We start from the raw sequence: 18645 nt of genomic DNA, 5'->3' as shown, positions 1-18645 counted from the left end.
CGCATGTAGCTGCAGCGGCCGGTAGCTCTTTCAAACTGTTTTTTTGACCCTTAATGCTGAAACATCATTGAATGATGTTTGATTGGATTTGTTTTAAAGAGCTAAGCCAAAATTGTTCAAATCGACTGGTACAGGAGATTCTGACTATGGCAATGGCTGCGCATGTAGATGCTGTGGCCTGCAGCTCCGTCAAACTCTGCTAGCTATATTCTTGTTTTTTCATCTGTCCCCCCCGGCTTTATTGCTGAAATACGTATTACCTGTGACAGAAATACATCATCATCGTCATCGGAAAAGGAAGCCGGGGTGTGGATCAAATTACCTTGTACCTTGTACGTCTTCTGATAAGACCTAACAACAACACAAGCTCTCTGCCCCTCTCATCCCTCTCTTTGCTGCACTGATGAATCTGTACAGGCCTTTGTTCTGTACTGTACATCAGTTTAGGCTGTAGAGTTAGAGCCACCAGTGGACACTGTCATGCGTTACAAAAGCTCCTGTCTCATTATCAATATGGATATCTTCACCAGGGGGCAGACGCTGTACTGAGATAACAAATAATTCATCTTTGTCGCACATGAAAAATGATTTCAGATACAGCTGTGTGCACGACAACCTGCAAGTCCTGACAAATTACAACACCGGCAGCTCAGTCATTAAATGCATGCTATTTACAAGTAACCAAAAGAAAAGCTAGGGGTGAAAAATACAGTGGTGAGAGGAATCACATTTCATCTGACTCGCAGCCAGGACACTCTGTCTGGGAACACTGAGGCTCAGTTGGGTAATCAACTCTGACTCCCTTCCCAGCAAACAAATGGGTGAGAAGTGAATTCTGTGTACACACAAAGAGACTCTTAATGATGAAGAATATGAAATCCATTATGGATGTTCTCGTTTCCTGCCTCCTGCCCTGAAGAAAGAGGCGTCGTTGTGTTGTTTGCGCACCGGGACGAGTGTTCGGGTGGCTAGGCCGGGTGTGATTTTAATCAAGCGTATTTTTATCAGTGTGTTATTAATATGCATGGCAGAGAATGGGAGGGAAGAAATGAGCTGGGAGAAAATGAATGAATCAAATTAGAGATGCCAGGCTATGAAACTGTGATGCAGTGGTGCCTGATATGTGTGCAAGTTGAATGCTTTATAGGTGGATGTGGAAAAAAATGAAAGAAATGAAGGTGCATGTGTATTGGGTGCATGTTTGTGTGTGTGGTTGTATATGCATGAATGAAACTGAGTGATTTATGTGAGAATATCCACAAACCTGTACATATACTGTAATGTCACAGTGTTTCTTTCCAACAGGGGAACTAGCTGTCTGTGTGCATATCCTGTGCAAGCATTTGTGTATATATACTGTACAACAACGTAATGTTGTGCACAAACCAAATTATTTCTGGCAAAATCCAGCAATTTGTTTGCTCACCTTTCTTTCACCTCTAAAAAAGTCATACATCACTATTCCCCTCCTTATTTTGATTGCTTGTATTATGCGGTGCATTAATAAAAATAGTCATATATAAAAAATATATAAGTCTTGTGTGTGTGTACGGAGCTCGAATCAGGACGTGCTAGCTTAGCTTAGCATAAGATCTGGCGGCAGGGGAAACTGCTAGCCTGTCTCTGACCAAAGTGACAGAATACACTGACCACCTTAACATGTACACAGAAATGTTAAAATTACAATTAGTGGTTTTAAGGGCAAGTATTTCTTGGCAAACAACAGCCTGGCACACTGATTGTGAGTAGCTTCCCAAAGCCTTGTCAACACAGTGACGTGGCTAGATGAGGTACCAATGTGCCTGTATAGAGACCAAAACCAAAACGTGTGCTCAAAAACTGTGCCTAGCAACCCGCACTATACAGTGGGTACGGAAAGTATTCAGACCCCTTAAAATTTTTCACTCTTTGTTTCATTGCAGCCATTTGCTAAAATCAAAAAAGTTAATTTTATTTCTCATTAATGTACACTCAGCACCCCATCTTGACAGAAAAAAACAGAAATGTAGACATTTTTGCAAATGTATTAAAAAAGAAAAACTGAAATATCACATGGTCATACTGTGGTAGTGTTGGTGTTATCTCTTCCTGTTTTATTATGGTAGTATTCTTCTTCCCTTGTGTGTCTTTACTTCCTGTCTGTGTTTTCCCTCCAGTTTTGATTGTTGGTCCTCCCTTGATTGTTGGCACCTGTGTCTTGTTATCTCACCTCCCCTAGGGTATTTAGTCTTGGTCTTTTGTTTGTTCTGTGTCGGATCATCGTTGTACACATGGTGTTGTTGCTGCCAATGGTATCTAGTGAGTTTATATTGGATTCTTTGTTCTCCTGTGGTCCTTGTTTGGATTTTAGATTCTGGATTCTTGGATTTTTGGATTTTGCCTGCTCCCCTGTGAACTGTGTTCCCACCTTGGACTCACTCCCCTGCTTTCACCCATGCTATCTGGTACTTATCTGCCTTTTGTCTGCTCATTACCTGTCTGCTCACCTCTGCCTGTTCTTGCCTGCATACCACCCCACAATAAACACGGTAGTCATCCGGCTACTTTTCCCTGAGACTGCTTCCTCGTCATCTGCTTTTGGGTCCACATACCTCCATACAGCACCCCCTACGACACATAAGTATTCAGACCCTTTGCTGTGACACTCATATTTAACTCACATGCTGTCCATTTCTTCTGATCCTCCTTGAGATGGTTCTACTCCTTCATTGGAGTCCAGCTGTGTTTAATTAAACTGATTGGACTTGATTAGGAAAGGCACACACCTGTCTATATAAGACCTTACAGCTCACAGTGCATGTCAGAGCAAATGAGAATCATGAGGTCGAAGGAACTGCCCAAGGAGCGCAGAGACAGAATTGTGGCAAGGCACGGATCTGGCCAAGGTTACAAAAGAATTTCTGCAGCACTCAAGGTTCCTAAGAGCTCAGTGGCCTCCATAATCCTTAAATGGACAAAGTTTAGGATGACCAGATCTCTTCCTAGACCTGGCCGTCCAGCCAAATCGAGCAATCGTGGGAGAAGAGCCTTGGTGAGAGAGGTAAAGAAGAACCCAAAGATCACTGTGGCTGAGCTCCAGAGATGCGGTAGGGAGATGGGAGAAAGTTCCAGAAAGTCAACTATCCCTGCAGCCCTCCACCAGTCGGGGCTTTATGGCAGAGTGGCCCGACGGAAGCCTCTCCTCAGTGCAAGACATATGAAAGCCCGCATAGAGTTTGCCAAAAAACACATGAAGGACTCCCAGACTATGAGAAATAATATCCTCTGGTCTGATGAGACCAAGATTGAACTTTTTGGCGTTAATTCTAAACGGTATGTGTGGAGAAAACCAGGCACTGCTCATCACCTGCCCAATACAATCCCAACAGTGAAACATGGTGGTGGCAGCATCATGCTATGGGGGTGTTTTTCAGCTGCAGGGACAGGATGACTGGATGCAATTGAAGGAAAGATGAATGTGGCCAAGTACAGAGAGATCCTGGAAGAAAACCTCTTCCTGAGTGCTCAGGACCTCAGATTGGGCCGAAGGTTCACCTTCCAACAAGACAATGACCCTAAGCACACAGCTAAAATAACAAAGGAGTGGCTTCGGAACAACTCTGTGACCAGTCTTGACTAGCCCAGCCAGATCCCTGACCTAAACCCAAATGAGCATCTCTGGAGAGACCTGAAAATGGCTGTCCACCAACGTTCACCATCCAACCTGACAGAACTGGAAAGGATCTGCAAGGAAGAATGGCAGAGGATCCCCAAATCCAGGTGTGAAAAACGTGTTGCATCATTCCCAAGAAGACTCATGGCTGTACTAGCTCAAAAGGGTGCTTCTACTAAATACTGAGCAAAGGGTCTGAATACTTATGACCATGTGATATTTCAGTTTTTCTTTTAATAAATTTGCAAAAATTTCTACATTTGTTTTTTTTCTGTCAAGATGGGGTGCTGAGTGTACATTAATGAGAAATAAAATGAACTTTTTTGATTTTAGCAAATGGCAGCAATGAAACAAAGAGTGAAAAATTTAAAGGGGTCTGAATACTTTCCGTACCCACTGTAGCTGCAGATGCTGCAGTACTGGGTGGATGGATAAACTGTTCTAAAAGAAATAGTTTCAACATGTAACTCCTCTGTAAAATCATGACTTGTCATTTTTGCATTTCTGTTAATTTATTAGTTTAAAGGAATAGTTCGAATTTTTTGAAGTGGGGTTGTATGAGGTGCTTATCCATAGTCAGTGTATTACCTACATTAGATAGCGGTCGGCATGCCCCCAGTTTGGAGAAGGAGACAGGGGTATCGGCATGGAAGCAACCTACTGCTGTGGACAGGGTCAGCAGCAAAATGTATTCTAGCCACCTAAAAAAATCAGTTTAAGTGTACGCTATATTTAGAATATTTTCATACGACCCCACCCCCCAAAAATCTGAACTATCCCTCTAAGAAAGAAGACACATTGTGTAAAGTCAGCTTTAGAGGTGTTGGTAGATGTAGTTTTTTGCTTTAAACAGAAGTGCTAGATGTTTGCCCTCATTTCTAGACTTTATGCTAAGCTAAGCTAAACACATCCTGACACAAGCTGTTGGTGCTGTTGAGTTGTAATGTGTTATACTGACAGGTGTTTCTAATATTTTGTCCATGTCATATCATGTTTATATCTATAAGGGTAGACTGAATATTAGAAAGACCTCTCATTATAACACAATACAGTTCAACAGCAGCACAAACTATATCCTACAAAATGATTATTTAGTTGAATCAACCTCTTTAAAACTGTTTCAACAAAAAACAAACATTATAACCTTCATGAAGGGAGGATTTATTGCAGGACTGTTAAGTTCACAGTACATTGATGGGTTCACCAAGTTGACTGCAATGGGTTCCACTACTACAGGCAAGTGTTTTCTATGCAGGCTACAGGACACACTATGAAACCTTGTGTGCAAGCAAATGTTGTAAATTACATGTAGCATTTTTGTACCTTAAACCATACCAGACAAAACTTGAGGATAACCATACCAAACAAAACAGTTTGACACATAAAACATACCCAAGGAAAGGAAATACTGTACAGTCAGAGGTTGTGAGTGGGTGGCAAGATCTCAGAAGAGATATGACTGGACTATTATTGGCAGATCCAAGTTTTCCCTGACACATTGCTAACATAATAAATGTATAATGACTAATCAGACCGGTTCCAAATCAGTTCCATACAATTTCACTATTTTGGGGAAAAAACCTGAAGTTTTGACATGTCAGAATGTTCCCATATTTGGGAGTGGTTCAGAATTATTGATTGTACATTGTACAAAGGGCTAAAATATCATACAAATACAATAATTCTTGTATACCAGGCAACACTGCCTCAGCTCCATATTAACGCACAGACATGAAACTGATATTGTTCATGTCACCTCAATCTAGACAAATTCACCAACTGAAAGGAGGGTTTGCAAGCCCTAATGACAAAATGTGTCAATTTAATTTTAATAAAACAGGTTCAATGAATACCAGCTTCTGTTTAACATAAATGTATCCCAATCGCTGTAACACACAGTGGTGAACAAGGGCAAAAAGGGGATTTGATGAGGGAATAGAGAGTATAGGGAGGATGTGTAGTCAAACTGCAAATTCAGAAAAAAAAAGGCAGCGGAAATAAGCAGAGAGCTGGTACATAACACCTTTTTACATTTTCACTGGCCCTTAAAAGCCTTCAACCTTTCCATTACCTTCCTTTCTCCCCCCATCCTTACCCTCCCACCAACCCGAACACGGACAATTTCTCTCGGCGAGGTTCATCTCCTTTCTGCTTCGCTTGCCTGACATTACAACCCCCCACCCTCGCTTCTCCCACTACACTATGTAATTATGATAATTGCTCATAGGTGTTTGAGGAAATTGAATTTCCCATTTTGCTGTGGTTCCTTTATCCCAGCAGTTTCTCTTTGTGCCGCCCCGATTCTCGATTCTCTGCAGGCCTGGAATCTGCTGCTTGGATCAAATATATGCTTTATGTTTGCATGTGTGTCTTTTGACCATTTCCTCCAAAAACTTCTTTTAGCCAATTCCCTAATACCAACTGACTCCCCAATAGGATGCATAACATATGAGAGAAGAATATATAAAATTTTGTTTATATAGCACAAAATCATAACAGAAGTTATCTCATTGCACTTTTCCTATAGAGTAGGACTAGACTGTACTATTTATAATATTATTTACAGAGACCCAACAAATCCCACCGTGAGCAAGCACTTGGCGACAGGTATTAGCATAAGTTTGAAAGCATAATGAAAATCCAAATTAATTTCAAATTAGAATTTAAAAGTTTATGAGCCCTCCGATTCAAAACGGAAAAGATCTTTGTTGCATTTTAGTGCAGCAGTGGATTTCCACCACTAATACACAATCTGAAAAGCCATCACACCATATCAGAACTAAAAAATGAACACTAGATCCAGTATGGCACCATTTGGGAAAGGTGTCCCAGAGTCGCACTTCAGCACAGAGCATTTGCTTAAGTACCTGCTCCCTAAAATAGTCGCTGTGACTTCTGTGGAGCTCTCAGGGCCGTGGGAGTTCAATTATTCAAATAAGGTCTGACGAAAGTCTTGCCTGGCTGACAGGCTGCTACAGCTGAATCAAACAGCTCTGCCATGCTACCGTCAGCTGAAAAATCCTCCATCCCCGGAGTCAGCTTTTCAGGAATGAAGAGGGGAAAAAAAGCACAGCTTAATTTTCCTGATTGCTTGTTTTGCAATTAAGTTTCAGTGGGTTCCTCCATTGTAAAACCCAAGACAGACAGAGTTGGGGTCAAAATATTTAATGGTGAATATTCTTAGACCAACCATTTACATAAACAAAGATGAGTTTCATGAGTAGTTTTATAAGATAACTCGGGTTTATTACAACTTGGGTCTTATTTTTGCAGCTTTGGCCATCATGCCATGTCATCATTGGTTATGATTACACTGTATTCACTAAAGTAATTGCTGAGATCTGACTGAAGAAAGGTAAGCAGTCAGACTATCAGATAGGTAGTAAACAAGCCAACAGTTCAGTCAGATTATCTAAGCCCCCTTATTTGGAGGTAAAATCAAAATTGAATGTCCATAATAATTCCTCATTGCACAGAAAAACCGTGTATGCGAACAACTAAGGTAAGTACAGCAGGTTAAGTTGAACCCAAAATGGAGACCCAAAGTGTTCAATATTAAATAAATACAGTAAATACAGATAAATTATATAAATTTGAAATTGTGACTGCCTAAGATAGCGTAACACGGCTAAGCACAGGCCTGCTTAATTTTTGTCAATGTACATAAAATGATTTGGTTTTTCGCCCAGAGGAACTTTAATATTAATTAAGGTTATATATGCATTTTTTGATTATATTTGATAATTCTGATAACCAAAATTAATTGATTGCACCTACACGATTTGGTGCCCCCTTTAACCATTGTAATTCCATACACTAGAAATATAAGTTTTTAAAATGTATTGGATTATTTCACAATTTCATGGATATATTATTAATGGATGTTACCCACACATAAAGTTTTGGTAATTACTTTGCTGATCTGGGGGTTTATTTAAAACTTCTCTGATGGTGTAAGGCCCCATTTACACTTGTCATTTCAAGTGTCTCATAATACAGATCTTTTACACTTAACACATAAATGCGTCTCTGTTGGCCAGATCACAAATCTGACTGGTTTTCCCGGGCTACATGTAATTCAGGGTCAGCCCTCCTCCAGTCCAGAAGGAGGAGGCAATGCACATGAAGCTGCCAAAAATGCCAAAAGAAGAACAACTTTAGAATAACTGCACTTTAGCAATTTAGTTACAACACTAACAGTTTAGCTAGCATGAGCTAAAAACTATCCATAACCTTATACAAACACATGAATGAATCTTATTTCTGAACTACGAGACAAAAGTTTTATCATCTTCACTCGATCTCAATCACGCCACTTCCTCACCCATATTTCTTGCCCCATGTGACTTCTTTTTAGTGATGTTGACCTGTAGAGCTGGGACGATTCATTGACGTAATCGACAGCGATTATGGAAATACGTCAATGTGCATATCATGCCTCGATGCGTTGCAAGTAAGTATGGCTGCACCCGGTCAAAGCATGGATTCTCCAGGAGAACAAGCTGCAGCATTAAAACCTCACCCACAATCTCCCCTCGCTCTACCCTTCCCGTGCGTCTCCTGTTTATGTAGGCCTACTTATGTTTTGTAAAAGCTTGTAAGTGCACCTCTTGGTGCCGATGTCACTCGGTGCCATGACGTCATTATCAACAAGCCTCCTCCACACACGGCTCACCTGCTGTTGTAAAACAGAATCGCGGGTGAAAAAAAATCCATAATGGGAGTTGTGTTTTTTGGACGACTTTATAAAACATAGTGCTGGTGAAGAAACAGACTGAAGAACAGTGCAGACACACACTGATAGAAACAGAAAGAGGCAGGCAGGGCAAGCCGGTGTGCGTGTGCAGAGACCAGAGGTGTAGGTGTGTGCGTGTGTGTGTGGGGAAAAGAGAACTGAAGGGAAAAGCAAGGTGAGCAGATAAAAGTAGTTTGTGAGCAAACACTAAAATAAGAAGAAGAATATAAGATGAATTAAGTAGAATTAAAATGGTAACATAAGAAATAACCTACTAGAAATAGGGTAATATATAAAAATATTCTTTCAAATATTATGTTTTCAATAGACAAATATATATGTATATTATTATTATTATTATTCATATTTTTGTTGCAAAATAATGCCCTGCAGTACATACTTTCTTGTTACATCTGTAAAAATGGTTGAATAAAATATTGAAATATTAATGAGACACGTTTTTGACATTTAATTTGGCTAAATTAATTGTTTTATTAATTTATTAAGTAATAAAAAATTATCTTTAGAATAATTGATCAATTAGTCGTTAGATTAATCGACAAATCGATAAAAAAATAATCGTTAGGTGCAGCCCTATTGACCTGTTCCCAGATCTCAGAAATTAACTTCTACCAGTAGGACCAAAACTACAAGAATTACAAGAATAACAACCAAGTGGTAAAAACCCAAAATATAAATTAAGTGCCATATTATTATTATATTATATCAATAATATTTGATTGATATTTATTCATACTTCTATTACCGCTGTGCAATATCCACCGTCTCATAATCATCTTAATAAGCTACACTTAACTTAACAGTAAATGCACTATTACTTATATTATTACATTGTATCATTATACCGTACATACTTATCATCAACCGGTAAACCCACTTTGTACTTCACACTTAATTTTATACTTATATCCACTTTGTACTTAATTTATCTTGCCTGTATTATAGTGTATTATATTTTAATTTGCTTAGTACTTCTATTCCTGTGTGCACTGACGTGATAGTGAGCAGCTGTAACAAAAGAGTTTCCCCTCGGGGATCAATAAAGTATTTCTGATTCTGATTTTGATATACAAATTTGTATCTCACAAGTATTACACTACCGTGATCTGTGAATAAACTAAAGCAAGCAAGAACCTGCATTATTAAGCATCAGGGAACTACTTTTGTTGCTGGACTGCCAAAGTAAAGTCAAATCCTTGTTCCCCGTTGATTTTCTCCCACCAGGGAAATCCTTCCACTGTGCTATGGGAGATATTTTGCTAAAATAACCCAAAAGTAATCAATGAAGCCTCATTTACAGTGGCTTAGGGAATTTCCACAACAATTCCCTTATTCTGGGTATAAACAGAGTTTTAGTGTCCGCTAATGATGTCTGGAAGAAACTATGAGTAAATACAACTTTGAATGAAAATAGCCAAAATTAAAGGTGATTCACGAAAACCTGTATCATTCAAATTATATAAACACCATGTTAACGTGATCTGAAGTGAGGGAGATTCCCATGATGGCAGCACACTGACTTTTGAAGGCAAAAATGCTAAATCACCTGAAGAAATTAGCAGGAAGCAGTGTGTGTGTGTGTGTGTGTGTGGGCAATCAAGGTGTAATTGCATGGGCGGCATTTAATGAGCAGTCTTGTGTTTTCTGACACCCTATTGACTGCTAGGAGGTGACTCTGCTGGAACGTGTTGCATGCATAATAAACCATGCCACACTGAGACCTGACTAATGTACGAGAACAGAGAATATACCCTTTAACTTTTTTCTCAATGCTAAATGCCTTTCCAGCTGACTTCTCACTCTGACTCTGCTGCCAGAGAGGGAAGGGGAATGCAAGGAGGCTTGTTAAACATTTGCTACGTATGTTTTTTTCATAGGGGGGGGGGAACACATTTTGCTCATTACTCTGCGGTAGTTTGTAGCCTGCTCTTGGAGCAAAACAGCCTGGGCAGCTACTTTCATGTAATCAGCAACCCAGAGTCAAGCATGAGGCTGATTTTGCCCCAGCTGGTGTTCCTCATTTGTTAATTGGGCAACTGCAGGTCAGAAATGCCTTGCCTTTTGCTCTACAGTAGCTAATGGAATGATACATTTGGTTTAAATAATTATATTGAATAAAAATACTTCTTTTTGGTGGTTGAATCACTTTGGTAGGTATTTATACAGGGGAAACCCGCGGAGACCACTGTACTGTGTTTACAAGTGAAGCAACATTAGAGAAAAAAAGAAATAATAATAAAAGCAATAACAATGACAACAATGTGTGGGCCTACAAGGTAGGGAAAACATTTAAGAATAGTAATAATAATGTTAATTACTATTAACATTATTACAAATGTGTTTCTGTACCAGCACTGTGTGCAGGTTGTTAATAATAAAAAAAACTATTTTTACCAGGAAGAAGCTGTAGGGCTGCCGCGAGTAGTCAATGTAATCGATGACATCGATGCTGAAAATGCGTCAGCATCAATATGCGGTCGTGTTTATTTGTGCTTTAGAATGTAACCGCTGTGAAACAATCACAAAAGAATGTAAACGTTTTATTTCTCTGATTCACCGGCTTTCTCCTACCGGCGCTCCGTCTCCTCATTCACTCTCTATGTCGCCTGACCACAGATGTGTCTCTCTCTCTCTCTCTCTGTCTCTCAAACAAATCAACACAAACAGACACAGACGTCGAAGCTGGGCACACGAAATAAACCAGGAGAGGACACAACTGGGAACGAACTGGTTTACTGACTGTGGAGACATTTGACCGGTGAAACCTACAGTTTGCCCTTTACTATGTGAACCTTTGTTTCCGTTTTGTTTTGTGCTGCATTATACAATGACATACAGTTTGTAAAAATAAAATTCTAATTAAATGGTCAGTTTGAAAATTAATCGTTTAGATTAATCGGTAAAATAGTCGATAGATCAATCAATAGAAAAATATTACTGCCAGCTTTTTTAGGTGTTTTTGATGTTGGTAACTTGTCCGATTCACAGAACAGATATGCTTCCATTTGATCAAATATACACTGTTGTGTACACAGGAAGTTTTTTACTCAAGCTATACAGTACATGTGTAGCCAAGACCTGAAGCGGATTTTTACGTATTTTAGTCTATTTTCTTCTGTTTTTTACGCACGTAATTACAGTGAATGTGTATCGGGTTCTGAGAGCCACCAAAACGCATGTGACCTGCTGTACTGGGTTTGAGAAAATCTGAACTTATCTGTTTTTACATGAAAAACTCACAACGGATTAAGAAATATTACAAACGGTCAGAGTAAAATAATAGTTAAGTTGCAAAAATGTTAACTGCCTGAAAAAGGTTTCTAATATGAAGCTGCCACCCACTATAAGCATAGTTACTGCCATCAGTCTAAAGCCTGCAGACGGTTTCTACAGGTTATTACTGCCATATGACAGCCTATTATCTCTCTATGACAGGCCATTACCTGCACAGAGGAGCTGGGTAATGAAATAGGCAGGAGGACAGAGATAAGACAGTGGGGCTATCAACAAATCAAACAGATGCTCTTAACACTGAGCTGCAGGCACAGAATCTAGCACAGAGTAGACTCAGCTACAGTACACTGGGTTCACAATACGGGGGATTTTTACCTGTGTTGCATTCAGGGATGCAATGGAGAAAAAAGCCAGCTAGAGTCAGCATGTGATTCAAATTAAAGCTGGATTTCTTTAGCTTGAACCAACGTGAAAAATGTACCTTGCTGCATTTTGATTGATTAGACAGACCTTCGGGTCATTCGTCTGTAACTTTAGCTAAGCATGATGGACTGAGCACCAATCCAAACCGCAGTTTGTCTTCAGTTCGTTTTTTTTTTTTTTTTGTTAGACCTAGCCTTAGAGCTGAAAAGTTGAATTGATTAATCGATTAGTAAAAGGACAGAAAGTTATTCTGCAACTACTGGGATAATCGATTAATGATTTAAGTCATTTATCATGCAAAACTGCTTTCACAAGTAGAGGATTCTCAAATCAACATGTTGCAACAATTTTTATCCTATAAAGCTCAGGTAAAGGAGAGCACAACATTTTTGAATCACCACATCAAAGCTTATCAGTCACTAAATCACTCACCCTGAAGTTGAGCTTATATATAGTGTATATGTATTATAATCAGATAAACTGCAGTATGTTCCTTCAGTTTTTACCATATTATTCAGTGCAGAGCTATTGGATTTCTCTGAATTTTTATAAAAAATGTTTTGCATTCAGAACATTTTATTATTACACCAATTTCAGATTTGGGGCGAGCTATCTTTGAATGGCAGTAATCAGAGCGAGCAATCAGCAATCAGAGAAGCATTCTTTCAGAGTGTTTGTGCATTTCTGAGAGTGAGCAGATTGTTTAGTTGCTGCTGCCGCTGCTATTGGCTCGTCTTTCTTTGTTACCTGGACATCTAGATAGAGCATGGTGTATTGGAGGACGGCTGTGTGTCTTCAACATAAAGGACAACTGATCGTTAACAGTGATGTGAAAACAGATACCCATACACGTACATGCACTTAACATAAACACACTCTCAGACATCGACTTGAATTACGTGGAGGTATCAGTTTGCCAATGTAATAGATTGATACTGGCATATCATCTAGCCTCTTGTCCAACTCAGATTTGCAGACTACAGCATTGATATGTTTTTATCAGTATTTATATATCAGAAGACTTTAAGTGTCTCATATTGGTCTAAATGCTACTTCAGAGGGTTTTACATCCACGTAAGTGTAAGGATTTAAGGCATGAAAAGGGTCAAACTGGAAAATACAGAGAATATAAAAATAAAAATCTATTTTTTAATTCAATTCAATAATACCAGTATTGCTGTCAACCCCTAACAATCTCACCATAGTATAGACTCACACACACAGACAGTGAGCTAGAGCAAATAAATTAATCACACACACACACACACACACACAATCTTGCTTATTAATTCTGTGCTGGCGAGTGGATCTGTAGAAAATTGGACAGCGATGGTGGTGAGATAAAGATTTGAAAGAAGTGGCAACCCCGGTGCACCAAAACACCCCGAGCACCGCCACGGCCGCCATCCATCTCTCTCATCTCTTGTTCAGTCAGTACTCCTTCTTACTCTTCATCTATTTTTTCTCTCACTCATTTTAGCCTTCACTCTGCTCCCACTCTCTCTCTGTGAACATATTCCTTCAATACCAAGAGTCCATGTAGTTTAACCAGTTTCACTATTAGAATACATTGGTTTAACCACGGCCTCTCAGTTGAAACGAGCGGTTCTCAAAACAGGGTCTGGAACCGCCCGAGGGTTTTTAGTAAGGTTCCAGTGGGATCCCATCAACATAAAGAACCAGTGAATTTTAATATTTGAATTCCTTTACAATGATCCCATTTGGGGAATGCCTGACAATGAGATTTCCTGTGCAGCATAATGATTAGAGCAGGGCGCAAACACAGTCAGAAATGGGGGAAATAGACCCTTTGCCCTCACAGTGCTGATGCTGAGAGAAAAGGCGCACAAATAGTACACGCTATTATTACCGCTATTATCTCCCAACATGACATCAATAAATACATCTGTGGGACAAAATCCTATGCAACAGAGAGTGCAGGGATTGCTCTGAGGTTTATCAAAGCTGTTTGGTGGTGGGGCTCCAACACTTACGTCCAGGTGGAAAGTAACTAAGTACATTTAGTCAAGTAGTTCATCTGACTGCTACAGTTAGTAGTTACTTTACAGGTTAACATTATAAATACAAAACATGTGATCAGCAAATAAGATACTGTTGGATTAAACAACCCAACTGTAAAGCAGTTAAAATTAGCTCCATGTATGCCGGGTTCATTACGATGCTGTTGACATGTTAATGCATCAACATTAATAATTAAGTGATTTAATAATATGACTCTGAAAGGGGCCATTCTGCATGAGTACTTCTGACACTTTAAAGCAAGCCTATACCTTTTCTGAAAGGCAGCTATGGCCACAGGTGGCAATTATAAGCCAATGGCAAACGCTAAAATGCAGTGTAACAGCAGCACAAGTACAGAAGAGTCATGAAGTCGGTGAGCTGTCTCAGTGATGTCAGTAACACAACAATATCTAAAGGTTCGCTTACATTAGCTAACATTAGCCACCATAAGCTACTGGTCATACCAGACCAAGTAGATTGTAGCAGCAAAAGTCCTGAGTGAAACTGAGAAGGGGTGTGTTTTATAATGTATGAGTTAAACTTTTAATTTGTAAATAATGAATGTGCTATTTCCTTTTTTAGTGGTGACATTGTGTTGCCTAAATTTTGCTGATAATACTTCTGTTATTTTATATTTTACAAGTAACTTTTACGTGTAATGCAGTGGGCTTCTTTTTTTTTTTTTACCTTGTGGTATTACTACTTTAAGTTAAGGTTCAGAGTAGGCCTAACGTTACTCCTTCCACCAGTGCTAATGTCGTGGTTTGAAGGGTATTCAAATGAAAGTAGCCTGTAGCAATGCAATGAAACTCGTGTTTATGTTTCCACCTCATGGTCTTCAAACTAAAACAACTGAATTTCTTATATTTTAGCTATGAAACGTTGAAGAATTACTGTAAGACATACGCCACAGCTAACGTCGCATCCGCACCTCGCCAGTTCCCATGATGCTCTTGGTCAGCTGTAAAGTGAGGAGAACTGAACAGTAATAATTCAGGTAACATATGAAATGCGGGGTTACCTCTTCAAACAGCTCCAGGCTGTACGTGTTGTCGTCATCCGCGAAGAAAACCACCCCGGTGTCCCGCCTGCTCCGGTGCTGCCGGAGCCACGCGAGAGCCACATTTCTCTGTTCGGTGGCGCGCGGCATCCCGGCGCGTTTGAACCTGCGGGGAGTGAACACATGCAGGTGCGTGTACGGCACGCCGCACCGGGCCAGGAAGCGCGCCACCAGCTCCGTGCGCGCCGTCGAGTCCTCCACTACGATCCAGTGGAACCGGGGCACCTGGCGGAAGGCGTGGGCCAGACGGGTCAGCTCCGCTTTCTGCACCGGACGGGTGTAAGTCGGAGTGATTGCGTAGATAACCGGCAGGGCGGTCTGGTTCTGGGTGCCACCTACCCCCGGTGCGCCGGTCCGGGCGGCCCGCTGCGCCCTGCCGTTCCGAGCGGCTGCCGGAGCCCGGATCGTCCTTTTACTGTCGATATCGATCATAATGATGACAATAAGGACCCAGGGCAGCAGGATGAAGAAACGGCTGAAAAACACTGATTTCATGGCGAGGCTGAAGTTACCGTGCGCCCTCTCTTTCACTCACTCCATCACAAACAGAAAAGCACCGACCGACCGACCGCAAATCCAAGAACCACTTCCTTTAAATCCTGTGATTCTATTCTTCACAACCAAACAACAAAAACAGGCATCTTGAGTCCATTTCAAACTATGTGAGGCACAAAACCTTCCGCTGCGTTCCCCCGTCCCGGCGGGACCGTTTCCCCGGAGTCCCCCTCCTCCTCCTCCTCCCTCTCTTCACTCGGATGGGACTTGTGTGCTTCTTCGTCTTCCTAACCTCCTCCAGCTCACTCGCTCCTAAACCCCGCTAAATTCCCATCTTCTGTCGCCCAGTGCGTTCAGTGCGTGTTTCCAGAGGAGAAAAACAAGCCCGAGCGGTCCTCCCTGCAGCGGCCGGTGATAACCCACCGATGTGCGCCGCCGAGGAGCATCATTTGGCGAGGACGGAGCGCTGCTCTGAGTCTGAGGATAATAAGGCATTAGGGGAGGAGCAGGTGCAGAGCAGAGGAGGGTAGACTGGATAGAGAAGAGAACCTGGGGAGAGAGAGAGAGAGAAAGAGAGAGAGAGAGAGAAGGAGAGAGAGAGAGAGAAGGAGAGAGAGAAAGAGAGAGAAAGAGAGAGAGAGGGAGAGAGAAGGAGAGAGAAGGAGAGAGAGAGGAGGGAACACGGGAGAAAGGCCATGTTGTGCGCATCACTGTCCGCTGAGAATAAACCCAGTCGATAGAGGCATAGAGAGAGAAAGAGAGAGCAGCCTGTGTTACCATAGCTCGTGCTGTGTTTGTCAAGAATACATTATTAAATAATTAAAAAAAAAATGAGGACTTGATATGAGGACTCCCGGGACATGGATACCTCCAGGGGTCCTTGAGAGAGTTCCTGGGGTCCCTAATGCTAAAAACAGGAGAAAAATGTCATTTCTGAAATAGACCTATTGCAAACATGCTTTTCACTCTCACCACCCTTATCTGTCCTTAAAGAGTGTAGGTTAAATTCAAGACAGTAACTCAAAACAAACATGTCAGCACAAAATGATTAGAAATAGGTCATAATATGTAGACTATCCTGGGTGACCTCATATAATAAGATATATGACATGCAACATGCACACTTCCTGAGCAATATTGAATCACGGATCTATGTTTAAATGGTATGCATCCTAAACCTAAAGGCTAGCCTGTGCTCTCATAATTTATAAATTGAGCTGAAACAATTTGTAGTTAGTTGATTGACAGAAAATTAACACAATTACTAAATGTTTTGATTAACCGTCATTTAAAAAAAAGAAAGAAATTGCTGTTTCCAGCCTCTCAAATGTGAAGATTTTCTGTTTTACTCTTACTGTATATGAGAGTAAACTGAAAGTCTTTTTGATGTGTTATTTGGACATAACAAGCACCTGAAGGCCACCACGGGCTCCAGGAACTTGTGATGGGCATTTTTCACTATTTTCTGACATTTTATAGACCAAATAAATGTTATTCCTTTAATCAAAGCTGGAGTGGCTCAGGGTTGTATTTCTTGACCCAGGACACTGAAAGAGTTCTACAGGGTCAAAATGAAGGAAAAGTGGTGACATGTTATTTTTCACATTGCTCACAAGACAGTGAGAAAATGCATAATGCCAGCATCAGACCACACAATATCAGCCTGATACAGCCCAGACTCGACAGACATGGGGCGTTGGCGACGACAATGTCGTCATAGTCAACATGTCGTCCAGATTTACGACAAAATACATCATTGCCTGACTTTCTCCTTTGCTCCCATCATAAATACTATTACTACAGAGGGCTTTGTCACTTGAACATAAACATAAGTCTTTATGACTCTATGATCACCTAATCTGACACAGTGGGCATCCAGAAAGGCCAAAATATTGTGAAGAGAATAACTGTTGATGATACAGATTCTCCCCTCCCTTGTGTCATTACCACCCTATCTGACCGTACGAGGTCATATCTACCAACAGCTGACTTCTCAGATGGGGTTCATCTGAACAGAATCGGATCAAACACGGGTTGGTGGTCTACTGCCGATCCATTTAGGGGTCCTTGAAACGGATGAGTGCAGGAGCCCCTGGCTTACTGGTGTTCTCCACTTCAGCTGAGAAGTTAATCATTGATGGTTAATTATGCATACAACACGGATCAAGAGATCTGTCGGGAGGAAAGAGAAGAGAAATCACTGAGGCATGCTAATAGAGTTGGTTTGCACACCAAACTAATTGCAGGCAAACAAGCTCACAATTTCACAGGATGAAAGCACCTTTGATTGTTTGGATTAGGTAACCGGCCTGATTTTTTAGGGAGGACTTTAGTTTTTGGCACTATGTTTGGCACTTTGAGACTTATTGAGTATTACATTGTCCTCAAACAAAAAGCCTTTTGGAGGCTTAATCAATCTCATGCTCAGTGATTTGGGTGAAAACCAGGTGACGGGCTTATTCAGTGATAAATCACTTTTAAGAGACTGGCGTGATGACTGCAAATGGTTTATTCCAATATTAAATTTTCATGCTTTATCAACCCTGATTGCATGTTCTGCATCTGTTCACACACAATGAGCAATTTAGAAATTAAGATGACTCATCAAGCAAAATGTAATTGAATGTAATTTTAAATTAGATCATTTTGATTAAAACTGCTTCAGATATTATTAGTAGCACATAGAGGAGGAACAGCTTTTTTATTTTCATTTTATGTAGGACCTCGAAAACAAGATCTAAAGGGACTTGTTCAAAAACGTACATTTTGCACTATATTATATAACTCTATACTGGATAATCAAGTGTTTTGCAACCCAATTTGTTTTATTTCAAACATGCCTGGGTGGAGAGTGTTGAGAGTGAGAAGTCCCAGCAGCAAGCAAAGTAATGTTTGAGTCATTGGAATTGATCAACAACTCTATAAAACCCTGCCATTTTATCATAATATGGCATAAATCATACGGACTGCTCCTTTAAATCCTGTTGCACTCATCATGTCAGT

The 18645-nt window shown here is 40.5% G+C and overlaps 1 protein-coding gene across 1 annotated transcript in view; it reads right to left on the bottom strand.

The window, feature by feature from the left end:
- The window catches only part of b3gat2 (beta-1,3-glucuronyltransferase 2 (glucuronosyltransferase S)), a 65025-nt gene extending 47909 nt beyond the window's left edge, over positions 1 to 17116 (bottom strand). Inside the window, exon 1 of the mRNA XM_044214004.1 lies at positions 15109 to 17116. Coding sequence (XP_044069939.1) covers positions 15109 to 15642 — 534 coding nt within the window. The 5' untranslated portion in view covers positions 15643 to 17116. The remainder of the gene's footprint in view (positions 1 to 15108) is intronic.
- Between the last annotated feature and the right edge of the window lie 1529 nt (positions 17117 to 18645).

Source organism: Siniperca chuatsi, linkage group LG11 (assembly GCF_020085105.1).
Source record: "Siniperca chuatsi isolate FFG_IHB_CAS linkage group LG11, ASM2008510v1, whole genome shotgun sequence".
Taxonomy (NCBI): domain Eukaryota; kingdom Metazoa; phylum Chordata; class Actinopteri; order Centrarchiformes; family Sinipercidae; genus Siniperca; species Siniperca chuatsi.
This window is presented reverse-complemented; position numbering and strand designations above follow the sequence as displayed.